This window comes from Panulirus ornatus, chromosome 63 (genome assembly GCF_036320965.1).
Source record: "Panulirus ornatus isolate Po-2019 chromosome 63, ASM3632096v1, whole genome shotgun sequence".
Classification (NCBI taxonomy): domain Eukaryota; kingdom Metazoa; phylum Arthropoda; class Malacostraca; order Decapoda; family Palinuridae; genus Panulirus; species Panulirus ornatus.
In genome coordinates this window covers 27,097,160-27,115,329 of record NC_092286.1, presented here as the reverse complement: position 1 = coordinate 27,115,329, position 18,170 = coordinate 27,097,160, and the positions used below count along the sequence as shown (strand labels likewise).

General features: G+C 39.7%; 1 protein-coding gene across 4 annotated transcripts in view; it reads left to right on the top strand.

The window, feature by feature from the left end:
- Nucleotides 1-18,170, top strand: part of LOC139745953 (solute carrier family 25 member 16-like) — a 115,612-nt gene that overhangs the window by 26,722 nt on the left and 70,720 nt on the right. For all 4 annotated transcript variants that reach the window (XM_071656676.1, XM_071656678.1, XM_071656675.1 and 1 more), the window contains one exon: nucleotides 9,390-9,482. In XM_071656676.1, the coding sequence (XP_071512777.1) occupies nucleotides 9,390-9,482 (93 nt within the window). The remainder of the gene's footprint in view (nucleotides 1-9,389; nucleotides 9,483-18,170) is intronic.

Below are 18,170 nucleotides of genomic sequence, written 5' to 3'. Positions count from 1 at the left end.
CAGATATTACCATTTCCTAACACTCCTGATTTCTCTGCTGTGCTGATGAGGCTGCTCTACCCTCTTACCTTGTTTAAAGTCTATAATTTTTGCATTTTGATTGTGGTCTTATCTTTCCTCCCACTTTCTCTCTGATTTATCACATTTGATGAATGTCCACTAAATTCCACCTTATTTTTGATTTTTTCAGCTTGTCTAAGGACCTCCTGGCTTGATGATTCCAACTCAAAGTTAACGATAAATGTTCATCCCCTTACATATTGATTATAAACACCAGTTCTTTCTTTTATCACCACATTGCATCTTACAATTGTATAGCCCCAGTAATCTTTTGATGAGCATTCCTTCTTTCATCCCCTTTTCATCTTTAAGTGGTATGTGATCTTGCAGTTCTAATTTTGGTGACATTCATTTTTTAGGTAAATCCTTCAGTGTTTAATTGTCAATCTATATGTTTCTGACTTTCTCTAAAATCTCCTTTATAGCTAACAAGCACTGGTCCTCTATGCTCTGCAGTTTCATAAACCTTTCATCACCAAGGCCACAAACTTCATTGATTGTTCCATCTCTAATAGTGTATGTTATTCTTTCTACAGCCTCTCTTAACTTCCTTTGTACCTTTGTTTGTATGAGCTCAGTCTGTGTTCCATTACATCAGTCTTCCTGCTTGATGTGTAGATTAACTGCCAAAGTTGCTCCTTTTGCCTCTCCCTTCCCACTGTTTTTGATAGATATGTGTTATAGCCATTTTCTGTAGATGAACAGCCTCTAGGACATTAAGAAAAGACCCATCTTACCTCAAATGAATTTGCATTCTTTATTATGGTTATTTACTTCTGAATGCTATCAGCTAAATTGAATCTATTGTACATATCCATAAACAATAATTTTTCAGATCTCCAGGTTTCTCTTTCATGTCATGACAACTTTCATAATCTTTAACTTGATGCCTCAGTTAGTGTATTTCTACCCGTGATTGTGTTAACTTCTCATCATGCGTGTATGATTAACTGTTGATTGATATGGGTTGGGAAGTGTAAAATACTGGAGCCCCACCTCCTCCAAGTGTTTCTATCATACAAGCTTGCAAATGTTGAAATGCTAGTTACATAAACTACCTCTTTGCTTACCTTGCTTTGTGTCCACAGTTTTCTTGCGTACTAACAAGTGTGTTGTGTAAGTTTCTGAAAAAGATTACTAACAAGCAAATGGATGACTTTCTGAGGAGGAGAAATTTCCTAAGTGAGAAACAGCATAGTTTTAGGGAAAAGAGGTCATGTGTAACTATCGTTATAGAATTTTACGAGAGAGTGAGCTCAGGCCTAGACCAAAGGAAAGGCTGGGTGGACTGCTGTATGTTGAATGCCAAAAGGCATTTGCCAGTTTACCACATAGGAGGCTTATCATGAAACTGAATCACCAAACAAGAGTAAGTTGGGAAACTCCTTACAAGGGTACCTTGGTGTGAGGAATGAAGGATATCTGTCACAGGAACCTTTTCCAAATGGGTTGAAGTGACCAGTGGAGTGCCTCAGTGATTGGTCTTGGGACCATTATTCTCCTTGATTACATTAATGACCTGCCAGAACGCAAGGAATCCTATCTGAGTCATGGACAAAAGTCCACATCATGGCTAGGCCTTAACTGAAATATAGAGAGGGTAAAGAAAGTGAAAAGATGTTCATGAATTTTGGAGAAAGTGAAAAACCTGTCTGTTAAAATGTGCAGCAGGTCATAGTTACTGGGAAAGACATTAGAGGGTAGAAAATTCCAAAGCTTTGAGGTGTAGGGAAAGAAATAGTTATCAAAACAGCTTGCCAAGTATTGTGTGATCTAATGAGTGGTGGAGGCTCACAAGTAGCCAACTATTGGGATCATAATCAAAGTAATACCTATAGAAGAGGGAAAGTGAAGCAACATTGTGGCATAAAGTAAGTTGGTTCAAGTTTTGAAGTTAGCCTGGGAGAGTTTATAAGCTGGATCGCTTTCAGCTCTGTCAAGTAAGGATGTGAGAGCAGTACTCCAACTAGGATGGATCATTCTTTTTTTGTAAATGTAGCAACTCTCTGGAAGAAACCTTTCAATATCTGAATAGAATTTCCAGTTTCTTAGAGGAAGACTTACCTATTTCTGTAATGTATGGTTTCCAAGATAGAGTAGATGTTACAGTAATACCAGGTATGTTAATTGAGTCAAGAGGTGCAGTTACAGTTTATTGAGGAAATTGTGCCAAACGAAAAGGAGGAGAATTAAAGGATGTGGAGGAATGCAATGTTGATATGGCAGCACACGAGTAAATTTGGTTGTGTGAAAGAAAAGAAATCGTTAATGAAAAACATTTAGGAGACAAGACAAAACCATGATGGACACTGCTGCTGATGGAGAAAGGGAGAGAGGCTAATCAATCAATGACCATGGCGAAAAATTAGCCAGAGAGGAAGCTAGATATCAGGGAGCAAAGTGAGGGAAGGAGGCCAGAGAGGGGAGCATAGAGATGAGATCCCAATGCCAAACCTTGTGAAAGCTTTGGATATGTCAAGGGCAAATACGAAGAATTCCTCAGAATCTTTCAGGGATGATGACCAGACATGAGTAAGATAGGAAAAAATATCACCAGTGGATCTTGCCTTACAGAAACCATACTGGTGATCAGAGAGAAGACTGTGCGATTCAAAATGTTTGAGGATATGGGAGTTGAGGAGGTATTCAAAGATTTTGGATATGGTAGATGTCAAAGCAACAGGATGATAGGTAGAGGGGTTAGAATAATCACTCTTCTTAGGGATGGTATGTACCAACGCATACTTCCAAAAAGGAAAAGCTCTTGTTATTAAACATAAATGGAACAGACTAGCAACCACTGGATCATATTCAGAAGTGTTTTTTTGACATTTCAAAGAGATTATGGGAAGGGGCATAGGATTAGCAAGAGGAGCCTCAGGGGGTGAAGGAATGTTAGAGTCATTCAAGGTAGAGAAGAAACAGGAACCAAAGAGAGTTGCTTTGTCTATAGGAGAGATAATTCTAATGCCTTCAGAATGGAAAAGTGAAGGAAAGGTAGAGTGATAGAAGCTGTTAACGATGCCCTTAGCCAAAGATCTATCACTGGATGACGAGGAGAGGTTATTGCTCTTCCTTTGAATAAAGGAATGCTTTGCCTATAGATGATTTATTTACAATGACTATGGGCAGTGATAAATGCTGAATGGGAGTCAGAGGAAGGAGAGTTTTTTCAAGCCCAATATGCCTGATCCCATGCCTGAATGGCTTAGGAACATGTATAGTTGAACCATAGACTGGAAGAAAAGATTGTCTTAGAGGAAGAGAGGGAAAATAATTCCATTCCCACAACAATAACCTTTGCTATGCATTTGGTGGAGACAGAAGCATCATCACATAACTGACAATAATTTACCCATGGAAAGTCAAAAAAGAATTTTCATACATTATTCCAATCAGCTTTATTGAGGTGACAATGTCTATGTTTAGAAGGGGCTGCTGGACAGGTAGGTGCTGTTGAAATAGATAAATTTATAAGAGTATAGTCAGATGAACCAATTGGGGGCAAGATTGTGTAGTTGCAGTGTGAGGAATTCAAAAGGAAAAATGGATCCAGAATATTAGGAAAGTGGTCACAGCAGTCAGAAATATGGGTTGGGTGAGAGATAAATTGCTCTAGATCATTGAGAATGGAGAACATAAGGGCTTCAATCCCCCAACTATCTATATGGGAGGAATTCATCGGTTGCCTGTGATGAATGTGGAAATCCCCCAAGTAAAGGATCTTGGCTTGCGGGTGAGAGGATGCCACAATCTCATGACAGGAGTTTAGATAATCGAATAAGGAAACTATTTGTAGAAGTAGGGTATCAGGAGAAAAATACAGAAAAAGTGTGGTATTTGGGACTGCTGATGATTTAAATGTCATGAGGGATATGAAAAGTAGAAAAGCAAAGAGGATTGCATCAGCTTGCAAGGGGATCTAAACAGACTCAAAAGTGGGTTGAATGTCATTGATGAAATTCGTCTTTAGCAACTGTAAAGTAATGGGGATGAGACAAAGCTGAAGATGGCCTCAGTATGATTGATTATTACCTTGCAGGAAGTAATCTTCAAGATGCTGTGTGCGAGATGGACTTAGGGAGGAGACATTATCCCTAACTTGTCGTCGGAGTCCTATACAAGGAGAATTGCTCAGGAGATGAATTGTCTGCTGTCAAATATCAGAGTAGCTTTTAAGCACACCCACCCTTTGCTTTATGTGGGGTTTATGTTCTACAGAAACCTTACAAAGAGAAATCACAAATAGCAAACCAATGAACATAAGAGAAAAATGGGATGTTATGGGGCACTTTCTACAGCAAACTCCTGGATACTTACGATTTTTTACTATATGAAAAGAGAGACTGGGAGAAATACATTCCCTGTAGAATAGCAAAATTACATATAGTGATCCCACATAAGGTGAGGGATGGGTCTGTATGGATAAAGAAATTTCTAGGATGCTGTCCATATCCTACTTAAGGCCAAAACTAGAATAGCTTCTCAGGTTTAGTCATCACACCTAAGGAAGCACAAAACTCATAGAGAAGGTCTAGAGGAGGGCAACAAAGATGGTGCTAGAATTAAAAGAACTACAGCTACAAGGAAAGGCTGGAGACTTTAAATTTATCTCACCTTGGAAGAGAGAAGAGTGAAGGGTGACATGATCACAACCTTTAAGTTTCTTAAAGAGATATGCACATTGGACAGTTTCTTAAGAGATGTAGGGATAGAAGAACCAGAGGACATAACATGAAAGTAAGAAAGAAACTTGTAAATAAAGATGTAAAAAATGCTTTAATAGTATAGGAGTGATGGATGATTGGAACAAATTGACTGAGAACATGGTTAATGCTGACAGCATATATAAATTCAAAAGGTTGTATGATAGTAGGGAGTACTCAAATGATAGGACCCCATGAGTGTAAAACTCCCTCCCTATACAATACAAATAGGTAAATACACATACACACACACACACACACACGCACACATACACGCTTCACCCAAGCCTATGCCAGATACCCATTTATTGATGAGGCCTTTGAGAAAGATAAACAGCTGGATGGCCTGTGGACTGGATGTTGCAACCAGTATTTGAACCTATGCCTGTTTGATCTCAGGTGGCCCATACATGTGTGATGTTCTGTATTGCTAACTGCTACGCCAAAGGGTCCGTGCATGTATGTGCTTGTCTATTCACCCATTTGTAATTACTTATCTGTACTGTACCAGAAGGGAATTTTACACTAATGGGACACCATCTTCTGAACATTCTCTGTTGTCATACAACCTTTTAAACCATTTGTTTGCTATTTACATTTACCACATCCTTGCTTATTTTATTTCCTTCACCTGCCACTCTTACTATAAAAGTACTTGTTAATAACAAATTTTCTTCTTAATTTTATGTCAAATTCCCTGGTTGTTTTATCCTATAATCGTTTGAAGAACTTGTCATTATTGATATAGTTTGAAAAACTTGCGGGTTGTGAACAGAGTACCCTTACCCTTCCCTCTTCCATGATAATGCTATGAGAGACATTACCCCCCAAGGTGGTTCTGGTAAAAAAGACTGGCCCTCAGAGGGGAGCACCTCTTGCATGCTGAGTAGTGTTGGAGGGTGACTCTGTCACATGGGCAAATTTAAGGCCTCTTGCCTTTCCTGGTAACTTAGCTTTTGTAATTCTTGTACTGTCTTTGTTGCTATCCACTGCACCTTTTCTAGTAGCACTTTGTGCCTCTTTAAGTGCATTGAACAATCTTGAGAAGTGTATGGTACTCTACTTATGGCCGTAAGTAGGATATGAACAGTTTGCTGAATGTATCCTTATTTGTACGCTTGAATGCTATTCTAAAATTTGCCAGCAGACAGTTTGTCTCTTTAACTATTGTTTTAATGTGGGACTCTGGTGACATGCTATGGATGATTTCAACTTTCAAGTCCCTCTTACCCAAGGATTCATATAGCTATTTCTTGGCCATCTTTCAATGTGTCCCATCCTAATTACCTTATACTTACATGGGTTGAATTTCATCAACCAAGTAGCCAACGAACTTTGGAACTTATCCCGGTCTCTTTGTAAGCTTATGCAATCCTCCTCACTTTTCACTTCCCTTATTACCTCGGTATCATCTGCAAACTTGTTCAGGTAAGATTTTCAGTTCTTTTGACGAATCATTTACATAGATCAAGAAGAGTAAGGGTCTCTGGACTGAATCCTATGACATGCCACTAGTGATTTCAACCCATTTTGAAAAGGAAATTCCCTGACATATGATCTTTGTTCCTTTCCACTAGGTAATCTATTATCCATCCAAGCAGCCTTTTCCTTACTCCTACCTGAACAACCTCTTTACCAGCCTCCTATTTGGCACAGTGTCAAATACTTCATGACACTCCAGATACAATCTACCTAGTCTCACTTTGTCAGCAACACAGCTCACTTTCTCATAGAAATGCAAGGGGTTCTTTACACATGGCTATGTTTCTCTGAAACCATTTTATGAAATTGCTTATTCATAATTACCAATTTGTTCTTCTTAGAGAGGGAGTTTTAAACTACTTTCTTTACTGTTATGAAATTTTTGGATTTCTGTATGCTGTCAGCATTAACCATTCCATCATTCATTTTATTCCATTCATCCACCTTTCTTATACTATAGGAGTACTTTTCACATCTTTAGCACATAAATTTTTTTGTTACATCCTCTGATTGGTCTATCCCTACATCTCTTGAAGAATTGTTCACTGCCAACATCATTGTTTAGAAATATGAATGTTATGATCTCACCCCTCACTCATCTCACTTCCAAACTTGGCAAATTCAAGGTCTTTAGCTTTTCCTTGTAACTCAGCTCTCTTAATTATGGCACCATCTTTGTTACTTTCAACTGGACCTTTTCTAGTACTTGCTTATGCCTGTTTAAAAGGGTAGCCAAACTTTAAAAGCATATTCAAGATTTTGTTTATGTAAGGTTTGAACAGCTAGCCGAATGCTTTTCTAATATTTGCTTGGTAGACAATTGGCTTCCTTAACTATTCTCCATAAGTTTGACTCTGGTGACAGATTAGGGACAATGTTTACTCACATTTCTCTTTCACTCAGGTTCCTGCAGTATATTTCCTACAAGATAATAATTATTTTGAAGCCTTCTTGTCCTGCAACCCATCATTACTTTACATATACTCAGACCAACTTTGAAGTCTGTCAAGGTACCCTTGTAAGTTGATGCAGTCCTACATGTGTTTCACTTCCCTCATGACCTTTGCATCATCTGCAAACATATTCAGGTAGGAGTCCATACCTTCTGACAGGTCATTTACATAGATCAAGAAGAGTAATGGTCACAGAACAGAACCCTGTGGTACTCCAAAGGTGACCCTAAACTGAATTTGAGAAGGCTCCTCTGACAATTGTCCTTTGTCCCCTTCCACTAAGATAATGTTCTCTCCATTGAGAGTCTACCCTTATTCTTGCCGGATGATCTAGCATCTTAGTCATCCTCCCAATCGTAAAGTGTCAAATTCTTTCCAGCAATCCACATACAAAAACTCCACCCAGCTTTCTCTTTCTGTCCAATACTGAGCTCACTCTCTTGAAAATCTAAGAGGTTCATTACACATGACTTCCTTTCCCTGAAAAGCATCAGTATTATTCAATTGTAGGACCCCTTCAGTGGGGCTCCTGCAGCTTAGAGGCAGCAATCCAAGAAGGAGCAGGGAAATAATGGACTCCTTTAGAGTGAGATCCTTAAAGAGGCTGTATTGAACTATCTCACATTTAGGTCATTTCTCCACTGCAGGAGTTTATCCATATGTTTTCCAGTAACTTACAACCGCAGTCATCAGAGAGACTGATCTGTAGTTCAGTACCGACCCTCAGTTTCCTTTTGCATAGATATGTATAATGTATGTGCCCTTTTCCACTCCCATGGCACTTCACCATTTTCCAGTGAAGTCTTGTACAACATTTCAGGTAGTTTTTCAAGTGTGCTTGCATTCATCTACAGTGAATATGAAGAAATTTCATTAGGTCCATAGCAATGAAAAGAGTAAAATATGTCCTGAGATCATCTGTCAAGCTCAATCAACAGGTTTGAGAAAACTGACAGTGGAGGTGCCTTTATTAAGGAATTTGGATATTGATGTTGTTGTTGAACTGTTTGCTAGATGTATAGCCTGCAAAGCACCTTTGGGCTGTAGCCACATTTCATAATTAAAACCAAAATGTATATTCATAATTGATATTCTAAGAATGACCAAGGTAATAATTAGAGAATTCATATTTTTTGAAGTTGAACTGGACTGTTTCCTTGCCATTAATCTTATGAAGCACCTTTAAACTATAGCTTCATTTAATCATAAAAAGATGAGTGTGTGGTTTTCTTTGTATATGGATTCTTGATATGTTAAGAGTGAGTGAAATAATGATTCAAGTAATTTATATATGTTTGTTCCTCTGTAGTTTTTATAGATATTTGTTGATACTCTACTTACCTTTGTACAGCTAAAAATGGCTTCCTCTGTAATTTGTTTCGTTTATAAGCTTGCTGGAGTCCTTTTTTAAGATACTCTCCTTAGTAAGTTGTTATAGATGTTAAGAAAGAGAGAAGGAAGGAAGATGCTTGCTCTGCTTTCCATAATGGCTCACATCAACCATGTAAGGAAGTACATTTGCAAATGTTTGACAGGCATCACCCATTGAAAAGACTTTAGAAAGTGGCTTGATTAGTCATATGAGGGCAAAGCTCTATTTCTTTCAGTCAGACCTGGATATGGTAGAAAAAAGAATAAAGTGATTCGTATGTTGTAGTTGCATCTTCACTTATAAATTGGTTAAATTCAGTGTCAGTTTATTAAGCCATTTCTGTAGTTATAACACTTCAACTACATGTTCAGGTACTTCGTGCTAATATCCATAGCTGGATGTGAGGTTGTATAAGATTCATGTGAGAAATTGCTGTTGTGACCCTTTGTGTCTCTTGTTATAATGAAGATAGGTGGATTCTTGCATTTACATTAATGGCAAGTTGGTGGTTAGATTAAGTTTCTGTGTCACAACTAATGTGAACCAGGAGTTGTTGTCAAATATGAGATCTCACACAAATTTGATGTGACCTGATGTCCAGCTGTTTAATTGGCACCCACTAACTGGATGTCTTAAATTCATATATACCTTGTATACCATGGCAACATATTGAAATCTTTATTTCGTAATACTTATGACTACTTCTCACAATATCTGTCTTAATAAGTTTTTACTGTACAGTCTGTGTGTTTTGTCTATAAAATTTTCATAAGAAATAAGTTTCATGAAGGATAATAACTGATGGATAAATTTTAGGAGTTGCAGGAATGTGTGCCAAGACAACAGTGGCACCTTTAGATCGTATTAAGATACTTCTGCAAGCACACAACAAACACTACAAACATGATGGTGAGTTATTATTTCAGTAATATTAAGATTCTTGTTGGTGGCAGAAATAAAGAAAAAGTGTTAGAAAACAACCAACAGAAAGTATTTTTATGTTTCAGATGTTCTGGGAAAGTTGGTTGAGCAAATTTTGAAAATGAAGCATAGCACTAACATTATAAGTAAGGTTTTGTTTTCAATGTTGTGAAAATTTGTAACACTGAACACCTTTAAGTAATAATAGAGTATTCCAACCAGAGGCTGTTTTAATACTTATATTGTTGTGAAAATTGTATTCTACTTCTGTATGCCCTGCATCTTATAGATGGCGACTAAAGGGGGCATGAGTGGGGGACTGGAAAGCCTCCCCTTTCTTGTATTTCTGTTTCTAAAAGATGGAACAGAGGTCACAAGTGCTTAGTGCTAATCCTCCTTGAAGGCTCAGGCTGGCATGTCTGAATATGTGTGGATGCACCTAAAATGAGAAAAGAGGAGAGATTGGAAGTATGTTTAAAGAAAGAAATCTGGATGTTGTGGCTTTCAATGAAACAAAGCTCAAGGGTAAAGGAAGAAAATGGTGTGGAAATGTCACAAGAGTAAAGTCAGGGGTTGGCAAGAGCTCAAGAGCTAAGGAAGGGTTGCACTTCTGGTGAAGCAGGAGTTGTAGGAGTGTGTGACAGAGTGTAAGGAAGTGAGTGCTAGACTGATAAGAATAAAGATGAAAATGTAGTGCCAGATTATTAGTGTTATGCACCTAGCCATGAAAAGAAAGATCATGAGAGGCAAGTGTGTTGGGAGCAGCTGAGTGAGTTTCTCAGCCTTTTTGATGCAAGAGATGTAGTATTAGTAATGGGTGATGTAAATGCAAAGGGGAGTAGTGTGGTAGATGAGGGTATAATTGAGGGCATAGGTTATTCCATATTATGAATGGAAATGGTGAACAGTTTATGGAGTTGTGTGCTGAAAAAGGCCTGGTGATACCTGATATAAAGACAGTTACATAGACAAGTATATGTATATAAGTAGGAAAGATGGTCTGCAGGCATTATTGGATTACTTACTAAGTGATAGGTATGCAAAGGGAGATGATTTTGAAAGGGAAATGATGGGACATTACGGTTGAGAAGACAGTAATGAGAGTAAGTGAACTTGGAAAAGAGAATTGTGTGAAAATATATCAGGAGAGATTGAGTGCAGAATGGCAAAAAATAAGAGTAAGCAAAGCTAGTGGAGTGTATGGGGAGTGTGAGGTATTAAGGGAAGCAGTGCTTGCATGTGGCATACGTAGGGTGGGAGGTGAGTAGATTAGGAATGGTGGAATGAAGAAGTAAAGTTGCTAGTGAAAGAGAAAAAAGAAGTATATTGGTAATGCTTAAAGGGAAGAAGTGGAAATGATTGGGGAGGTGTATAAGAGAAAGCAGCAGGAGATCAAGAGGAAGATCCAGGGGTTGAAAAAGAGAACTGGGATGAGAGAATATCAGTAAACTTTAGGGAAAATAAGATGTTTTGGAAGAAGGTTAAAAGTGTATGAAAAACAAGAGAATAGATGGGAACATTGCTGAAGGAGGTGAATCGAGAAGTGGTAATGGGAAGTGATGAGATTGAGTGAGTATTTTGAAATGCAGTTGAATGTGTTTGATGGTAGGGTGGCAAATGTAGGATGTTTGGGTAGGGGTGATATGCAAAGTGAGAAAATCAAGGACAGTGGTTTGGTGACAAAAGAAGTGATGGTGAAAGTCTTCCATAAGATGAAATGTGGCAAAGTGGCTGGAGTGAATGGTATTGCAGTTGGATTTCTTAAGAAAAGGGGGTGACTGTGGTGTTGATTGGAGGAGTGCATGTTTAGTGCCATTATATTAGGAAGGGGGATATAGGTGAGTGTTCAAACTACAGAAATATATGTTCAAGGATGCAGGTATGTACAGAGCATCAGACTTAGGAGAAAGTGTGTGGTTTCAGAAATGGTAGAGGATATGTGGATCAGGTGTTTGTCTTTAGGAATGTGTGTGAGAAATACTTTATGAAATAGAGATTTGTGTGACATTTGCTGATCTGGAGAAAGCATTTGATAGAGATGCCTTGTGAAAGGTTTCTAGAATATATGGTGTGGGAGGAAAGCTGTTCATAGCCATGAGATTTTATCAAAGGTGTAAGTCATGTGGTACGGAGTAGTAGTTTGTGGACAGCTATTGACCAGGTGGGTATTGAGATGGTTAGTGATGGTTGCATAGTGAGTCAGTACTTCAGTGGTTGTCAAGTTGCACTCCTCTGACCCAGTTAGCTGTCTCGTTCAATCCATTGACAGCACGTCGACCCTGATATGCCACATCGTTCCAATTCACTCCATTCCTTGCGCGCCTTTCACCCTCCTGCATGTTCAGGCCCCGATCACTCAAAATCTTTTTCACTCCATCTTTCCACCTCCAATTTGGTCTCCCACTTCTCCTCGTTCCCTTCACCTCTGACACATATATCCTCTTTGTCAATCTTTCCTCACTCATTCTCTCCATGTGACCAAACCATTTCAAAACACCCTCTTCTGCTCTCTTAAGCACATTCTTTTTATTACCACACATCTCTCTTACCCTATTATTACTTACACGATCAAACCACCTCACACCACATATTGTCCTCAAACATCTCATTTCCAGCACATCCACCCTCCTGTGCACAACTCTATTCATAGCCCATGCCACGCAACCATACATAATTGTTGGAACCACTATTCCTTCAAACATACCCATTTTTGCTTTCCGAGACGATGTTCTCGACTTCCACACATTCTTCGAGGCTCCCAGAATTTCGCCCCTCCCCCACCCTATGATTCACTTCCACTTTCATGGTTCCATCCGCTACCAAATCCACTCCCAGATATCTAAAACACTTCACTTCCTCCAGTTTTTCTCCATTCAAACTTACCTCCCAATTGACTTGACCCTCAACCCTACTGTACCTAATAACCTTGCTCTTATTCACATTTACTCTTAACTTTCTTCTTTCACACACTTTACCAAACTCAGTCACCAGCTTCTGCAGTTTCTCACATGAATCAGCCACCAGCACTGTATCATCAGCAAACAACAACTGACTCACTTCCCAAGCTCTCTCATCCACAACAGACTGCATACTTGACCCTCTTTCCAAAACTCTTGCATTCACCTCCCTAACAACCCCAACCATAAACAAATTAAACAACCATGGAGACATCACACACCCCTGCCGCAATACTACATTCACTGAGAACCAATCACTTTCCTCTCTTCCGACACGTACACATGCCTTACATCCTCGATAAAAACTTTTCACTGCTTCTAACAACTTGCCTCCCACACCATATATTCTTAATACCTTCCACAGAGCATCTCTATCAGCTCTATCATATTCCTTCTCCAGATCCATAAATGCTACATACAAATCCATTTGCTTTTCTAAGTATTTCTCACATACATTCTTCAAAGCACACACCTGATCCACACATCCTCTACCACTTCTGAAACCACACTGGTCTTCCCCAATCTGATGCTCTGTACATGCCTTCACCCTCTCAATCAATACCCTCCCACATAACTTCCCAGGAATACTCAACAAACTTATACCTCTGTAATTTGAGCACTCACCTTTGTCCCCTTTGCCTTTGTACAAGGGCAATATGCAAGCATTTCACCAATCCTTAGGCACCTCACCATGACTCATACATACATTAAATAACCTCACCAACCAGTCAACAATACAGTCACCCCTTTTTTAATAAATTCCACTGCAATACCATCCAAACCCGCTGCCTTGCCGGCTTTCATCTTCCGCAAAGCTTTTACTACGTCTTCCCTATTTACCAAATCATTTTCCCTAACCCTCTCACTTTGCACACCACCTCGACCACAACACCCTATATCTGCCACTCTGTCATCAAACACATTCAACAAACCTTCAAAATACTCACTCCATCTCCTTCCCACATCACCACTACTTGTTATCACCTCCCCATTAGCCCCTTCACTGAAGTTCCCATTTGTTCCCTTGTCTGACACACTTTTTTTTACCTCCTTCCAAAACATCTTTTTATTCTTCCTAAAATTTAATGATACTCTCTCACCTCAACTCTCAATTGCCCTCTTTTTCACCTCTTGCACCTTTCTCTTGACCTTCTGCCTCTTTCTTTTATACATCTCCCACTCATTTGCATTATTTCCCTGCAAAAATCTTCCAAATGCCTCTCTCTTCTCTTTCACTAATAATATTACTTCCTGATCCCACCACTCACTACCCTTTCTAATCAACCCACCTCCCACGCTTCTCATGCCACAAGCATCTTTTGTGCAAGCCATCACTGCTTTCCTAAATATATCCCATTCCTCCCCCACTCCCCTTACCTCCTTTGTTCTCACCTTTTTCCATATATATATATATATATATATATATATATATATATATATATATATATATATATATATATATATATATATATATTCTTTTTTCTTTTCTTTCAAACTATTCGCCATTTCCCGCCTTTGTTATATATATACAAAGGCAAAGGGGATAAGAGTGAGTGCTCAAATTACAGAGGTATAAGTTTGTTGAGTATTCCTGGTAAATTATATGGGAGGGTATTGATTGAGAGGGTGAAGGCATATACAGAGCATCAGATTGGGGAAGAGCAGTGTGGTTTCAGAAGTGGTAGAGGATGTGTGGATCAGGTGTTTGCTTTGAAGAATGTATGTGAGAAATACTTAGAAAAGCAAATGGATTTGTATGTAGCATTTATGGATGTGGAGAAGGCATATGATAGAGTTGATAGAGATGCTCTGTGGAAGGTATTAAGAATATATGGTGTGGGAGGCAAGTTGTTAGAAGCAGTGAAAAGTTTTTATCGAGGATGTAAGGCATGTGTACGTGTAGGAAGAGAGGAAAGTGATTGGTTCTCAGTGAATGTAGGTTTGTGGCAGGGGTGTGTGATGTCTCCATGGTTGTTTAATTTGTTTATGGATGGGGTTGTTAGGGAGGTGAATGCAAGAGTTTTGGAAAGAGGGGCAAGTATGAAGTCTGTTGGGGATGAGAGAGCTTGGGAAGTGAGTCAGTTGTTGTTCGCTGATGATACAGCGCTGGTGGCTGATTCATGTGAGAAACTGCAGAAGCTGGTGACTGAGTTTGGTAAAGTGTGTGAAAGAAGAAAGTTAAGAGTAAATGTGAATAAGAGCAAGGTTATTAGGTACAGTAGGGTTGAGGGTCAAGTCAATTGGGAGGTAAGTTTGAATGGAGAAAAACTGGAGGAAGTAAAGTGTTTTAGATATCTGGGAGTGGATCTGGCAGCGGATGGAACCATGGAAGCAGAAGTGGATCATAGGGTGGGGGAGGGGGCGAAAATTCTGGGAGCCTTGAAGAATGTGTGGAAGTCGAGAACATTATCTCGGAAAGCAAAAATGGGTATATTTGAAGGAATAGTGGTTCCAACAATGTTGTATGGTTGCAAGGCGTGGGCTATGGATAGAGTTGTGCGGAGGAGGATGGATGTGCTGGAAATGAGATGTTTGAGGACAATGTGTGGTGTGAGGTGGTTTGATCGAGTAAGTAACGTAAGGGTAAGAGAGATGTGTGGAAATAAAAAGAGCGTGGTTGAGAGAGCAGAAGAGGGTGTTTTGAAATGGTTTGGGAACATGGAGAGAATGAGTGAGGAAAGATTGACCAAGAGGATATATGTGTCAGAGGTGGAGGGAACGAGGAGAAGTGGGAGACCAAATTGGAGGTGGAAAGATGGAGTGAAAAAGATTTTGTGTGATCGGGACCTGAACATGCAGGAGGGTGAAAGGAGGGCAAGGAATAGAGTGAATTGGAGCCGATGTGGTATACCGGGGTTGACGTGCTGTCAGTGGATTGAATCAAGGCATGTGAAGCGTCTGGGGTAAACCATGGAAAGCTGTGTAGGTATGTATATTTGCGTGTGTGGACGTATGTATATACATGTGTATGGGGGTGGGTTGGGCCATTTCTTTCGTCTGTTTCCTTGCGCTATCTCGCAAACGCGGGAGACAGCGACAAAGCAAAAAAAGAAAAAATATATATATATATATATATATACATATATATATATATATATATATATATATATATATATATATATATACATACCTACACAGCTTTCCATGGTTTACCCCAGACGCTTCACATGCCCTGATTCAATCCACTGACAGCACGTCAACCCCTGTATACCACATCGATCCAATTCACTCTATTCCTTGCCCTCCTTTCACCTTCCTGCATATTCAGGCTCCGATCACACAAAATCTTTTTCACTCCACCTTTCCACCTCCAATTTGGTCTCCCACTTCTCATTCCCTCCACCTCCGACACATATATCCTCTTGGTCAATCTTTCCTCACTCATTCTCTCCATGTGCCCAAACCATTTCAAAACACCCTCTTCTGCTCTCTCAACCACGCTCTTTTTATTTCCACACATCTCTCTTACCCTTACGTTACTTACTCGATCAAACCACCTCACACCACACATTGTCCTCAAGCATCTCATTTCCAGCACATCCATCCTCCTACGCACAACTCTATCCATAGCCCACGCCTCGCAACCATACAACATTGTTGGAACCACTATTCCTTCAAACATACCCATTTTTGCTTTCCGAGATAATGTTCTCGACTTCCACACATTCTTCAAGGCTCCCAGGGATATATATATATATATATATATATATATATATATATATATATATATATATATATCCTCGATAAAAACTTTTCACTGCTTCTAACAACTTGCCTCCCACACCATATATTCTTAATACCTTCCACAGAGCATCTCTATCAACTCTATCATATGCCTTCTCCAGATCCATAAATGCTACATACAAATCCATTTGCTTTTCTAAGTATTTCTCACATACATTCTTCAAAGCAAACACCTGATCCACACATCCTCTACCACTTCTGAAACCACACTGCTCTTCCCCAATCTGATGCTCTGTACATGCCTTCACCCTCTCAATCAATACCCTCCCATATAATTTACCAGGAATACTCAACAAACTTATACCTCTGTAATTTGAGCACTCATTCTTATCCCCTTTGCCTTTGTACAATGGCACTATGCACGCATTCCGCCAATCCTCAGGCACCTCACCATGAGTCATACATACATTAAATAACCTTACCAACCAGTCAATAATACAGTCACCCCCTTTTTTAATAAATTCCACTGCAATACCATCCAAACCTGCTGCCTTGCCGGCTTTCATCTTCCGCAAAGCTTTCACTACCTCTTCTCTGTTTACCAAATCATTTTCCTTAACCCTCTCACTTTGCACACCACCTCGACCAAAACACCCTATATCTGCCACTCTATCATCAAACACATTCGACAAACCTTCAAAATACTCACTCCATCTCCTTCTCACATCACCACTACTTGTTATCACCTCCCCATTTGCGCCCTTCACTGAAGTTCCCATTTGCTCCCTTTATCGAGGATGTAAGGCATGTGTACGTGTAGGAAGAGAGGAAAGTGATTGGTTCTCAGTGAATGTAGGTTTGCGGCAGGGGTGTGTGATGTCTCCATGGTTGTTTAATTTGTTTATGGATGGGGTTGTTAGGGAGGTAAATGCAAGAGTTTTGGAAAGAGGGGCAAGTATGAAGTCTGTTGGGGATGAGAGAGCTTGGGAAGTGAGTCAGTTGTTGTTCGCTGATGATACAGCGCTGGTGGCTGATTCATGTGAGAAACTGCAGAAGCTGGTGACTGAGTTTGGTAAAGTGTGTGGAAGAAGAAAGTTAAGAGTAAATGTGAATAAGAGCAAGGTTATTAGGTACAGTAGGGTTGAGGGTCAAGTCAATTGGGAGGTGAGTTTGAATGGAGAAAAACTGGAGGAAGTGAAGTGTTTTAGATATCTGGGAGTGGATCTGGCAGCGGATGGAACCATGGAAGCGGAAGTGGACCATAGGGTGGGGGAGGGGACGAAAATTCTGGGGGCCTTGAAGAATGTGTGGAAGTCGAGAACATTATCTCGGAAAGCAAAAATGGGTATGTTTGAAGGAATAGTGGTTCCAACAATGTTGTATGGTTGCAAGGCGTGGGCTATGGATAGAGTTGTGCGGAGGAGGATGGATGTGCTGGAAATGAGATGTTTGAGGACAATGTGTGGTGTGAGGTGGTTTGATCGAGTGAGTAACGTAAGGGTAAGAGAGATGTGTGGAAATAAAAAGAGCGTGGTTGAGAGAGCAGAAGAGGGTGTTTTGAAGTGGTTTGGGCACATGGAGAGGATGAGTGAGGAAAGATTGACCAAGAGGATATATGTGTCGGAGGTGGAGGGAGCAAGGAGAAGAGGGAGACCAAATTGGAGGTGGAAAGATGGAGTGAAAAAGATTTTGTGTGATCGGGGCCTGAACATGCAGGAGGGTGAAAGGAGGGCAAGGAATAGAGTGAATTGGAGCGATGTGGTATACCGGGGTTGACGTGCTGTCAGTGGATTGAATCAAGGCATGTGAAGCGTCTGGGGTAAACCATGGAAAGCTGTGTAGGTATGTATATTTGCGTGTGTGGACGTATGTATATACATGTGTATGGGGGGGGGTTGGGCCAATTCTTTCGTCTGTTTCCTTGCGCTACCTCGCAAACGCGGGAGACAGCGACAAAGTATAAAAAAAAAAAAAAAAAATATATATATATATATATATATATATATATATATATATATATATATATATATATATA